The 12,895-nt window shown below is 43.1% G+C and overlaps 1 protein-coding gene across 3 annotated transcripts in view; it reads left to right on the forward strand.

The window, feature by feature from the left end:
* GARRE1 (granule associated Rac and RHOG effector 1) overlaps positions 1-12,604 on the forward strand; it is a 60,810-nt gene extending 48,206 nt beyond the window's left edge. For all 3 annotated transcript variants that reach the window (XM_054640607.2, XM_077184975.1, XM_077184974.1), the window contains exons 9-14: positions 780-905; positions 1,374-2,353; positions 5,596-5,761; positions 6,637-6,771; positions 8,827-8,905; positions 9,716-12,604. In XM_054640607.2, the coding sequence (XP_054496582.2) occupies positions 780-905; positions 1,374-2,353; positions 5,596-5,761; positions 6,637-6,771; positions 8,827-8,905; positions 9,716-10,042 (1,813 nt within the window). In that variant the 3' untranslated portion in view covers positions 10,043-12,604. The remainder of the gene's footprint in view (positions 1-779; positions 906-1,373; positions 2,354-5,595; positions 5,762-6,636; positions 6,772-8,826; positions 8,906-9,715) is intronic.
* The last annotated feature ends 291 nt before the right edge of the window (positions 12,605-12,895 follow it).

Genomic DNA, 12,895 nt, shown 5'->3' on the forward strand with positions numbered 1-12,895 from the left:
ATCGCTGGGATGTGTGAGCCATGGCTGGGATGTGTGAGCCATCACTCCCCATGCTGGGGGATGTGTGAGCCATCACTGGGGTGTGTGAGCCATCACTGGGGTGTGTGAGCCATGGCTGGGATGTGTGAGCCATCATTGGGGTGTGTGAGCCATGGCTGGGATGTGTGAGCCATCATTGGGGTGTGTGAGCCATGGCTGGGATGTGTGAGCCATCATTGGGGTGTGTGAGCCATGGCTGGGATGTGTGAGCCATCATTGGGGTGTGTGAGCCATCACTCCCCATGCTGGGGGATGTGTGAGCCATCACTGGGGTGTGTGAGCCATCACTGGGGTGTGTGAGCCATCACTCCCCATGCTGGGGGATGTGTGAGCCATCACTGAGATCTGTGAGCCATCACTGGGGTGTGTGAGCCATCACGGGAGGTTCGGAGCCGTCACCGCGCGGACCCTGCCCCGCTCAGGCTCCTGGCGTGTGTGGGGCTGTGTCAGGCTCCTGCCCTGTTCCAGAAAGGTTTGCTGTGTGTTCTGTGTTTGTTGCTGTGCCTGTTGAAGAGCTCTTGTCAGTGATGATTTCAGTACACTGTACTGCTGAACCTCACAGTTAGGTTAGCTCTGCTCCACAGCAAGCAGAGCTAGAATGCCCCAGCAACCACCAGGCATTCCCAGGTCGTTCTGCAGGAGTGCAGCAATTGGCCTTCAGTATTCTGACTGATGTGGTAGAATTGTTTAATGTAAAAAAATAAGCATTTTGATTTCTAATTTAAACTTGATGATAACAGGTGTCTGAAAGAAGATCCAGCAACAATGTCTTTGCTACAGAGGAGTCTGGATCCAGAGAAGACTTTGGGGCTGGTGGATGTGCTCTATACTGCTGTGTTTGATATACACAGGTGGAAGGAAGGAAGGTACATCTCTTTTCTAGTTCAAACTAAGCTGTCGTTGTTGAATAATTTGTGCTGAGGGGTTTGACAGTGCCATCTCATCAGAAGGGGAAAACAGGAGTCAGACTGAGAGTGAGACACTTAATCCCCACAGATGCCTTCTGGGTACATCCAGAGATACAGGAGACTGCTTAAAACCAAACTAGCAGCATATCTAAGGGTTTAAAAGTATTTGCTTCTCTCTTACAAAAGCACTTCATTTATATTAAATTGGTCTCCATTGAGGTCTTGAAGCACAACTAAAATTTAAGGAGTGGAAAGTATTGCAAATATGAAGAATAATTTGCTTTGTTACCATAAGAAATAGCTGGTGGACTTGGCAGTCTTTGGTGTTGTTTCTTTCTTGAGCTATTACTGCAATACACATTTTCCTCAAAGTCCAAACCCACTTATGTATTAGGTGGTTTGATATACGTGTTTTTGTTGATGCAGGGAGCAAGCTTTGCCTTGTATTCAGATCCAGTTACAGCGTGAAATCTCAGAATTTGGGAGCCAGGTTGACATGCCACCGGGGAATGGAAGCAAATCTTCAGGGGGGCTGCAAAAGACATTCTCCAAACTGACTTCACGGTTTACAAAAAAAACTTCCTGCGCTAGTACAAGTAACACAGGAAGTTACTCAATCCCCAATACACCTTCCAAAAACGTCTTCATAAGTTCCAGCTCAGAGGAGAAAGCTAAAATGCCCACGAGCATGGACGCACGGCTGCAGAACATCCTGAACATGGGGAGCTTCCCTCGGAGCGCCGATGCCCTGCAGGCAGCGCAGAGCACCAGCAACCCGCTGGCCAACGGCTTCCTCGTGGAGAGGCGGGACAGCTTCTTCAAACCAGATGATGGCAAGGATGACAAAGGTATGAATTTACCAACTGACCAAGAAATGCAGGATGTTATAGATTTCTTGTCTGGTTTTAACATGGGCAAATCGCAGCAGACTTCTCCGCTGGTGAAAAGAAGGAACTCTGTTGCATCCTCTACAGCAGCAGAACAGAAGTCGGGAGCAGTTCAACAGCAGCCGCAGTCTGTGTCTCACGCCCCGCTGCACCCTCCTCAGCAAGGCTTGTCCCAGCAGCAGTCCCAAAAGCAGCAAATGCAGTATTACCAACACCTGCTTCAACCTATTGGACCACAGCAACGTGTACCTGCCAAATGGCTCAGTAACTCTTCACAGCAGCAAGCTCCGGCTGTTGGAGCTGGGCTGTCTCATATAAATCAATGGAACAATCCTGGTTTTTCAGATTTAAGCTCTGATTTGTACAGCTTGGGTCTTGTGAGCAGCTATATGGACAATATGATGGCAGAGATGTTAGGACAGAAACCACAAGGACCTAGAAACAACACGTGGCCAAATCGTGACCAAACTGATGGAGTGTTTGGGATGCTGGGAGAAATCCTGCCTTTTGACCCTGCAGGTGTGTGTCTTTTCCTTTATTATGCTTTTTGTGAGGGTTCTTTGTAAAAGAATACTGTGACTATTGCTGGCAATAACTGTCATTTCCCTGTGCTGCCCACTGGATGTAAGGGTGCTCACCAGTGCAAGCAGGGATTTGTGTGTGTGCTAATTTGCTTTTTTAACAGGAGGTGATCTTAAAACTCTCATTAATAAGCATGGGAACCAATTCCTTGTTTCTTGTCCCAGTTGTGGTAGTCTGACCTTTCCTATATGGAGCACACCAGAGTACTGAAAACATACTTACAGATGATGTTCTTCCTATACTTAGTTTGTAAAATTGTGTAAAACAAACTCTTCAACTCAGGTGTGTTCCCTCTCCTCAAAATTATTCTTCCTATAACCCGGAGGTACAGCTGGGTTGCATCTTTCCCATATCCCCACATTTTCCCTGCATTGCTCCCCAATTCCCTGGGAGTCAAACTGGTTCCTGTTCCACAGCTGTAGGTTCTGCAGTGAAAAGTTTGGATGTCAAAGGATTAGAGACTAAAGAGCAAGTGCCATGAGGTTTGCCACATGTGTTTGGACCACCAATAAATTGTAAATACAGATTAATTAAGATAAAATTTTAGAGTCATAAATATCTCCAGACCAAGAAACTGACTGTGGAATTTAAGAGGAGATGAATCCCCATGTGGGTCATTGACTTGAGAGCTGGACTTGATGATCCTTGTGGGTCTCTTCCAACTCAGAGTATTCTGTGATTGTATGATTCTGATGGTGGTATTAAGAACAACTTACACAGCTGCTGCCTTGTAAATGTGACTTCTGTTGGCCTGGAACACAGCTGCAGGAATGTTGGAGTGTGCATTTATGGCAGCTGCCTGAGGGAGGAGCAGAGAACAGGGAAACCTTTCATCAAAGCAGGGCTCAGTTTCCCGGGCTCATTTGCACTCGTCTGTGTTTGGAATGTGTGGGTGTCTTAAACCAGCTCCTTTGACTCATAATTATGATAGTTATCTTGTCAACTTCCTTGATTAATTAGTGGAGTTTCTATGGCAAAAGTAGCCACCATAGTTACGTTGTTGCTTAATAACTGTAAGTCTGAATTAGCATCATCTTAGTTAAACAGACTGAGGGTATAGACTTAAGGATTATCACAGCCTCTAAGGAAGGACAAAATTATTCTCAGCAAGCACTAAGTCCATGTGTGTGGAGGGAAAAGAAAGCAGGTATGCAAAGGACTGGTATTCTCAGCATTTTAAGTCCATTCTCTTTCTGTAGTATTTTCCTTTAGCTGTACAAAAAACTACTTGTGTTGTTCCATTTGATGAATGTCAAGGATGCAGAAAGTGGTGCTTGGAGAGGGTGACTTACTCAAGGTCCATAAATGGTGCTCAGCGGATTAGGATACACACTTGTGCAGTTGTAGTGATAAGTAAAACCAGAATTTTTCACAGATCTGGCATTTAAAAAACCAAAACCAAACAAAAATCCTTCCAACTGAATACTCTTCCACTAGAAAGAACTTTTCTTCATAGAACTTGCCAGGTTGAGCTGTGGTGTAGAAATTTACATTTTAAGCTTTAGTGTTGTACAAAAAGCTGTAAACCAGAACACTGTCTTTCACTTCCAGGGTTTCCTAGGACTGGACATTTCTCATTGGAAACAAAACACATTACTTTCTTGATAAATACTTTGAGTCTGAAAATGATGTCTCTCTTCAGATGCAAAACTGCTGATTAAGAATTTATAAAATTGAAATTTATGTCTTTTCATGTTAAGGACCTAACTAGTCCCAACAATGTATTTTGTAGTACTTAGTCATCACTAAGAACCTGATGAAGGAATGTTGCAATAAGAACTTCATAATAGAAGGAATGTTGGGAACTCCAATCTTTTGCTATCTGATAAAAACCTGCTCACCTGATGTTTTCAGTGAGGTAAAAATTACCACAAGCTTCTATTTTGAATATACCAGCACTTTAGAACTTAATGCTGTCCACAGGTAAAAAAGCCTGGATATCCTTCAGAATCCATCTAGACTCTGTTCTTAGAGCTGAGGAATTGTCTGGCTTCCAGCCTCATCTTAAATCGCCATAAAGGTATTTCAGAGGGAGAACAAGCACCACTGGGGATGTTTTGTTCCTAGATAGCTCTCAGATAGCCCTTGCTTAGTAAAGGAGGCAGAGAAACAAAGTTTTCTTCACTGTCTATTTAATTTGCATTCAGCAAAACATTGTGGAGGTCTTTTCTGGATATGTCAAAGGAGAACAAGGAAACACAACCTCTAAATGCAGGATTGAATGTAGGGAGCTGTCAGATGCAAGGTCTCTGCTTTGTGAGCTGTGCAGGATTGCTGGATGTTCTTCATCTCCATCTCCAGCTGGGACTGGCAAGCCAGCAGCTCAGTGCTTCCCACTGCAATCACTGTGCATGTAGTCTAGACATTTTCCAGAAATCCAGTCAGATTGCCAAGTTTTTTTCTCAGGGAAGAAGAAAAGGCAAAAGAAAGAGAAGCTGTGGAGACTCAGTTAGTGACTCATTATCAGCAGCCTTTTGAATACAGCAATTGCTTGCTCTGATCAATGGAGCATTTGAAACACTTTTGGATTAAGGCTTTTGCTGTGTCTGCTCAAGACTGTGCTTATTCCTTATTGGATACTTGGGACACAAAAAGCATGTTGAGAATGGAAGAATTTTTAAATTACTCGGTTTTTTTCTGTAAATATAATTCTTATTCTGAAATATTTTGTAATCAGAATCAGAATGTTTTCAGAATTGTCTCATCCTTATAGGACTGAGGCAGTTTTGGTGCTCTGTGTTCTGTGTTCTAGTATGATCCAAGCAGGATCACAACATAGCTGGAAACCATGTTGCACTCTGGTATCAGCTACAGTAACTGTTCTGCTCTTTTTCACATGTGTGCAGAAATGTGCAGTGTCCATTTCATCAGTGTCTCTGATACTGGACCTTTCAGCACAGACAGGATCACAGTACAAACACGGTTTCCCTGGTGGAATGCAAGGGGCAGGTGTACTTCCATGTGATAATTATTATCCACCCTGGATGCTGTGTGTCTCATCTTTGGAAACATTTCCTGTTCAGGGTTCTCCACTGCTCCATGCAGACCCATGCACTGCTGGCTGCCATTTCTCATCAGGGAGGGGATTTCTGTGGTGTGGGGTATGGTCAGACCCGAAGCACTGAAGTGCAGCAGAAATAGCCGAGTGTCAGCAGTGATTTGTTGTTTCTTTCCTTCAGTTGGCTCTGATCCAGAGTTTGCTCGCTATGTGGCTGGGGTGAACCAGGCTATGCAACAGAAGAGGCAAGCGCAGCACGTCCGGCGCCCGAGCACCGCGCGCAGCAACTGGCCCCTTCCTGATGATCCCCACAAAACCTGGCCCTTCCCTGACTATTTCACAGAGGGGTAAGAACTGCACAGGCTGCATGGTTTATTGTGGAACTTGGTTTTGCACCCAGACTTGGCAGAATGTGGGAATACTGGGGGTTTTTTCAGTTGTTGCTGCATCTGTGAAAGTTGCACTTCACTGTTCAGAGGAGCAATGTGGCCCTGCCTGCTTTGCTGATCCCAAGGCACTGACATGCCTGATGTCATCCTTGGAGTGGCATGGAGACTGACTGGGACTCCCAACAGAGGAAATAAGGAATCTATAGCACAGATGTATTCAGGACAGTTTTCTTTGTGTACTTTGAAAACAGCTTTGATGAAAAAGCTTTGATGAAAAAGTTTTGATGAAAAGTGATGCTGTCAAAGTTGTGGTGCCTGATTGAATTCGGTTTTCCAGATTTTAGCCACTTAATCCTGCTACTAAAAGGCAGGTACCTCACAGCAGGTACATTTGTAGTTTTTAATATCTCCCAAATCATAACTATTTACTACACAAGAAGTGTTTCAAGATTGTCTATTTGTCCATAATGTAAGAGCAGCAAGTCTCTAGCGTAAAACCAGTATGGAAATGTGTTCTAGCTCAGTTTGGCAGTGAAAAAGTCAAGTACTTAATGATTCCAAACCCAAGCATCACTTGTTTCTCCTTCCTGAACAGAAGAGGTGCTTCTAATTGGTATAATTATTGTAGTTAAATAGATCTAAAGAGGCTGTAACAGACAGAGCAGTTAATGTGACCACTCAGAACCAGTGAAAGTACTTGTATTACTGTTTTACCAAGTGCTGCAATGTTGTGCTCTGAGGTATCACCTGGGACAAAGATTCAGCACAACTGTGCCACATAGTCTGGGCCAGGCACAGTAAATACAAGGACTAATACAATTTCTGTCTTGCAGTGATGTGACAAACAGCTGGTCTGGTACTCAAGGGGACTCTGCCAGCTCAAGTGATGAGACCTCCTCAGCTAACGGAGACAGTTTGTTCTCCATGTTCTCAGGGCCAGACCTTGTTGCTGCTGTAAAGCAGAGGAGGTGAGCAAAATGAACAGACATGGACCACTTTGGAAGGTTCCTTTTGTTTATATATAATTTCATTTGAGTAGCAAAGGAAATTCCTGGAAATGAGACAAGTCTGCACAAAGATGAGTTTGTGTGCTACACTGGTGATGTGAGCTGTATTAGCAGCTTTCTCCTGGTACAAACCAGCTCTGTGCAAACAGCCAGCCCTTCACTGAGGCTCCCTATGGCTAGGAAAGACCTGGTGCTTTCCTTCTTGCATGAGAGTAGCATGAGATGCTGCTTCCTGCAGCTTTATGAGATCCTCCCTGGTTCTGTGGAGGGCCTGCCTGCAGCTGGGCCGTGCCTGCCATGGTGGGTTTGGGTGCCTTGGCTGCAGCCCGTGGCACTGGGAGAAGCTGCTGCTAACCTGGTGTGCACCTCTCAGCCTGGCTGCTGCTGCTGTTCTGGGAGTGGGAAACCCACCCCTGCTTCGTCCTCTGCTTCTCACAGTAGGAAGAGAAGGCCAAATTGCCTTTGTAAATAATTTCAGTAAGGGAAAAACCAAGCCAGGATTTTCAGCTATGAACAGGCCACTTCTGTCAGTGGTGTGAATTACAGCAATTCTGCTTTTCTAAAGGGCTGGAGGCCCGGTGTCTTTGGAACCTCAGTGATTGCACAGCAGAGGGTAGTCAGAACAATAGTAACAAAAGGCACAAGATGAAGCATGAATACCAACCCAATTCCAATCTGGAATTGTTCTCTCAAACTATTTTTTGGTCTTTTCTAAAAATGAAATAAGTGGCCAAATATTTGTTTACAGTCACAGAGTAATTTGGAGTCAATACATGGATACAAGATTGTCTGTCTGCTTTTTGGTGAATGAAAGAAAAGTCAGTGCCAGTTTCTCACAGATTCTACCTGGACAGCTATTTTTGTGTGCATTACCAGAAAGGAATAAGAGTAGCTACTACTTCCTGAATCTTTACTTAGCCAAGACTTCATTGGGAGGGAACAAAAATTGAGCTTCAATAAACGTTAAATTGAAATTAATGGGAAAGAACCATCTCATAAACAGTCACAGAAAAAATGTGACTTGTATTTATTATTGTATTACTTGTATTTAAAAAAAAAAAGCAGAGAAGGAAAGCAAACACATAAGGGTGACTTAACATGCCAAGCCAGTAGATAGCTAGAGACTGATCATGGAGCAGGAAGAAAAGCCTGTGGTTTATGTAGTGCTCTAAAGGGCAGAAGAAAGTGTCCACAGAGGGTTCTTCACTGAGCAAAACCTCAGCTGAAGTAACAGTACTGCTGCTGTCTGCTGTCACTTGTAGGAAGAGCAGTGCTCTGTAGGTCAGGGCCTGACAACACCCCAGAGCTAAAGCTGGGCACTGAGAGGAGGCAGAAGGGCTGGGTGTGCTAAAGGTGACCTGCAAAGGGCTGCTCACCTAGGAGAGCCTGATTGGAGCATGCTGATTGGGGTTTTTACAAAAAGGATGAAATAAAAGATTCTGCTTTAATCTAAACCCATGCCCTTAATTGCTCCTCCTAAAAAAACCCAACCAATCAAACAAAAAAGACCAAAAAAATCCAAGAAAAAAAGTCTTCCAGAATGCACATGTGGTCAAGGGCTTCTATTTGCTAACTAGGTATTAGGTCACAAATTTAAACTGAAGGTAGAAAATTTTTTTTCAGTAAAATTACTGTGCTTCAGCAGATGTTTCACTTCCTCAACTGGTGTTTTGTCTTATCTGTAAGGCTATTTCAGAAAAGATACTTTAAAAAATCAAGAGAAACCTAGCTACAAGAGCAGGTAACAGAAGAAAAACCACAATTTCTGGCAGATTTCTTGAAAGTGGGCAAAAGTCTATCCCAGGTTCCTTTCACCTCTACAAAAATGTTGAAACTGTAGCTCCATGAACTGCTGCATTGTCATGTCCCTGACAGTTTCTGTATTGTTGCTTTTACCTGTACTGAACAAAAAGTACATGAAACCAGATGTTTCTGAAAACTGATCTGTGCCAGTGGCAGATTAATGAGGGTGGCTCATGTAAAACCAACAAGTCAATGTGTCTCTCTTTGTGGCAGAAAACACAGCAGTGGTGAGCAGGACCCCAGCACGCTGCCATCGCCTCCCCTTCTCTCTGCAGCAGATGACCGCAGTCAGGTGAGCTGGGTGGGGCTTGGCTCAGTCCCTTCTGCTGCTGCCATTTGGGGTGGCTCTGCACCAGGCAGTCAACTGGAAAAGCATCTGTACCTCCAGATTGCTTACTGCAGTGAAAACCTAAACCTTCTGCACTCAATAGTGTGAGGTGCTTTTGTCAGCCACCAAGCTGAATATATTAAAATTGGAAGTCATTTACTTTTTCCCTTTCAGTGGGGCCACTGTGTGTCAAGCTGAAGTAAATGGTTTTTAATGGGCAGATATTTTAAGAATTGATAGTGCTATATGTAGGCATCAGTTCAGCTTTTGTCACAGACATCTTTTATGAAAAATCCTTTTTTTAGGATTTTTCCTCCTGAGAAGCTGAGAGGCCTCAGGAACAAAATGTAACCAATGGTTATCTGCTGCTGTGGAATGCAACAGGTGTAGGCTCATGTGGTTGTTTTTAATTAATGGTCAATCACAGTCAGCTGGCTTGGACTCTCTGTCTGAGCCACAAGCCTTTGTTATCATTCCTTCTTTTCTATTCTTAGCCAGCCTTCTGATGAAATCCTTTCTTCTATTCTTTTAGCATAGTTTTAATATAATATATATCATAAAATAATAAATCAGCCCTCTGAAACATGGAGTCAGATCCTCGTCTGTCCCCTCATCCTCAGACCCCTGTGAACACGGTCACAGGCTTTCAAATATAAGCTAATCTTGTGACAATATTATCTCAAGGAGGTGATAAGGTGACACGTTCAGTATTGTCTCAAAGCAGCAGCGTTCTGTTGTTAAACCAAAGCACCCCAACCCATTTTGTTTTCTCAGGATAACAAGACCAAAACGTGGCCTCCCAAGGCCCCGTGGCAGCACACGTGCTCCGTGCCCAGCACGCTGCCCAGCCAGAGCACGTCCCTGTACCCCATGAGCAGCCCTGTCAGCCAGTGGAGTGACACCATGCAGATGCTGCAGTCGCCCCTGTGGGCCAGCGAGTGCGGCCCCGCCGCCGGCCTCTCCTCCAGCTTCGCCTACGCCCAGCAGCAGCAGCAGCAGCAGCAGTCCCAGCAGGCTTCCCAGCACAAACAGATCAACAAGGGCTTTAAATCCTTCCCAGTAAAGCACGAGCGCAGACCATCCTACCTGCACCAGTACTGACTGCTGCTCCTACTGGAACGTGCAGCACAGGGCCAAATGGAATGACATGACTTTGATTCACAGTGCTGTGCTGGCTATATCCTGTTTCTCTCTCGATGTGGGATTGAGGGGGTCTGGGGGAGATAGACAAACTCTTGGATTCTGAGTTACAGTGCTGGCCAATATGTTTGGTGTACATGAAACAGCCCAAAACTGTGATGTAGAAATGCTTTTAAAAATGTGTAATTGCCTTTACTTTCAAGACATTTTTTTTTTCTAAAAAGAACTGCTGAAGGACTACCATACAAGAAACACTGTATTTTATAGCTATTTTTCATATAGATTTATAGTTAAAACATCTTACTGAAACACATTGAATATGTTGAAGCAAATATATAGTGGTCACTTTGCTCAACACTGTTTGTGTTTAAATTTATAAAGGACAAGCTGTAGAACCTTTGTATTCTCCATTACAGCCTGTGGGCAGCTTTTTTACAATGAAGTGCAGCAGCGGCTTTTCCTGTGCTACACAAGCAAGTTCATTTGGGAACTGCTGCAGAAACAGTCACAAAACTGAGTTTTGTGGCAGTTTCCTTCCTGTAGGTGAAGATCAGCAGAAGCACTCAGCCTTGTGTCAACGTGACCTGAGCTGCTTGACATAGATGGCACCTCTGTGGACAGAGGGACCCTGGCTCTCACACACCTGTGTGGACAGAGGGACCCTGGTTCTCTCACACATGTGTGGATGGACAGAGGGACTCTGGTTCTCACACACCTGTGTGGACAGAGGGACTCTGGTTCTCACACACCTGTGTGGACAGAGGGACCCTGGTTCTCTCACACATGTGTGGATGGACAGAGGGACCCTGGTTCTCTCACACATGTGTGGATGGACAGAGGGACTCTGGTTCCAGACACCTGTGTGGACAGAGGGACCCTGGCTCTCACACACCTGTGTGGACAGAGGGACCCTGGTTCCAGACACCTGTGTGGATGGACAGAGGGACCCTGGTTCCAGACACATGTGTGGACAGAGGGACCCTGGCTCTCACACAGACCCTGTCCTATGGCTGCATTTGGCCACAGGCACTCTCCACAAGGTGCTCCTGCAGTGTGTGATAGCAAAGCCTAAGAGACTACTTGCATTTATTTAAAGTCTTATTTCAGATGCTACAGTTGATTAAAAATTGTGAGCTGGCTCAGAAGATAGTAAAACTGAAATGTGGGGTAGCAGTTAGTTAAAAGAACATTATTTTTTTTAAAAGGATAAAGTAATTATTTGCAGTCAATATGTGCCATTAAGTGAACCTGTGGAATTAGGAATAATCTTCCAACCAAAGTGGATGGGGGTGAGTGACTGGTGCTTACCAATTCAAGAACAATGGTAAATATGTATACCTATCCCACTGTATATGAATTGAGATTACAGAAGATTCTTTATATAGTTAGAGCTTATTTAAATTTTCATATTTCATCTTTGAAAGAGTCTAAAAACCACAATATTTTCTGGTATAAGAGTTTTGACAGTATTAATCTTATTTTTGTATTTTTCTTAAGTCATATCATTCTAATATGTTAACTACTAGTAAAATGGGTTCTTAGTTCTAACTACATAATTTTTCAATGAAGATAAAGCACATTTTTTGGTTTTGGTTTTACAAACTAAGTACATCTATATCTGAAGATACCAAAAAAGAAATACATTATATATATATATATATAAATAAAAAGTATACACAACACTAAAACTATTAAACATTTGGGTATTTAAAACCCATCCACCTTTTTGTTTGTATGGTGACGGGCTCTATTTGCAGGCCCAGATTGTTACCTTTTGTGCTGTTTGAGGATGCCAATGTTGCCTGTATTTATGATATTGTCACCATGTTTTCTGAAACTTCATACTTACCATGTTTACAAAGATTTGTTTGCTGTACATAGACTTTTTACAGTAATGTGCTTTGCACAATCAGTGTGGCTTCTGTCTGTAAATTGTTAATGGTCTGTACTACTATAATTTTGAAAACCTTCCACTGAAAATGTTAGTGGTTATTTAACTTCATGAATGGTTTCGAGTTTCCTAAATCTTGTTGTTTAGATCTAATATTAAACCCCAAATTTGGTTGTACTTACTTGGTTATTCATACTAAGACCAAAATGGAAGTTAATGAAAACAACTTAATTTTGAACTTTTTTTCTAACAAGTGCCAAAACGATTGCTCTAGTTTTTGCAGTTTATTCATAATTACAAATGCTGGCAAGTTTCTGGACCTACATAAGTGAATTGTGAACACAAAGAAAGTTTGTCTGCATTTTGACCACGTGGGTGCTACTCTGTCCTTTGCTTCCGATTGTTCTGAACACTGGTAATTTTAAGAATTGTTGCACTTGGCAAATGAGTCTTGCCCTTAAACTTCACTTACACTGCCAAGTGCAAGGGTTTGGTGCTTAGTTAACTTACCCTTATTGCAGTGCTTCTTGTGAATAGCTAATGCTTCTGAACTGGAACTGTACAGTTTGTATTTTAAAGCTTCTGTAAAAGTAAACTATTTGCTTTATTAAAGATATACATTTAATAGGTCATACCTGTTTAAAATATGCACCTTGCTGAAAATGAGCAGCACCTTAAACTGTAACTTCGGTTTGTAAACAAAGATCTTATTACATTAACATGGGATTATTTAACAGTTTGAAAATTGTCAACTGCCTACTTACTGACTCTATCATATAAAAATGAACTTTATGCACAGTCCAATCTTTAAAGGTGCTTTCTCAGGTGGTGTCACAGAAGAATGTGGTACAGACAATGCTTCAGCAGGGGCTTTGAACCGGTAGTGCAGGTAAACATTGCCAAAATCATGATACTCACATTTT

Source organism: Agelaius phoeniceus, chromosome 12 (genome assembly GCF_051311805.1).
Source record: "Agelaius phoeniceus isolate bAgePho1 chromosome 12, bAgePho1.hap1, whole genome shotgun sequence".
Taxonomy (NCBI): Eukaryota; Metazoa; Chordata; class Aves; order Passeriformes; family Icteridae; genus Agelaius; species Agelaius phoeniceus.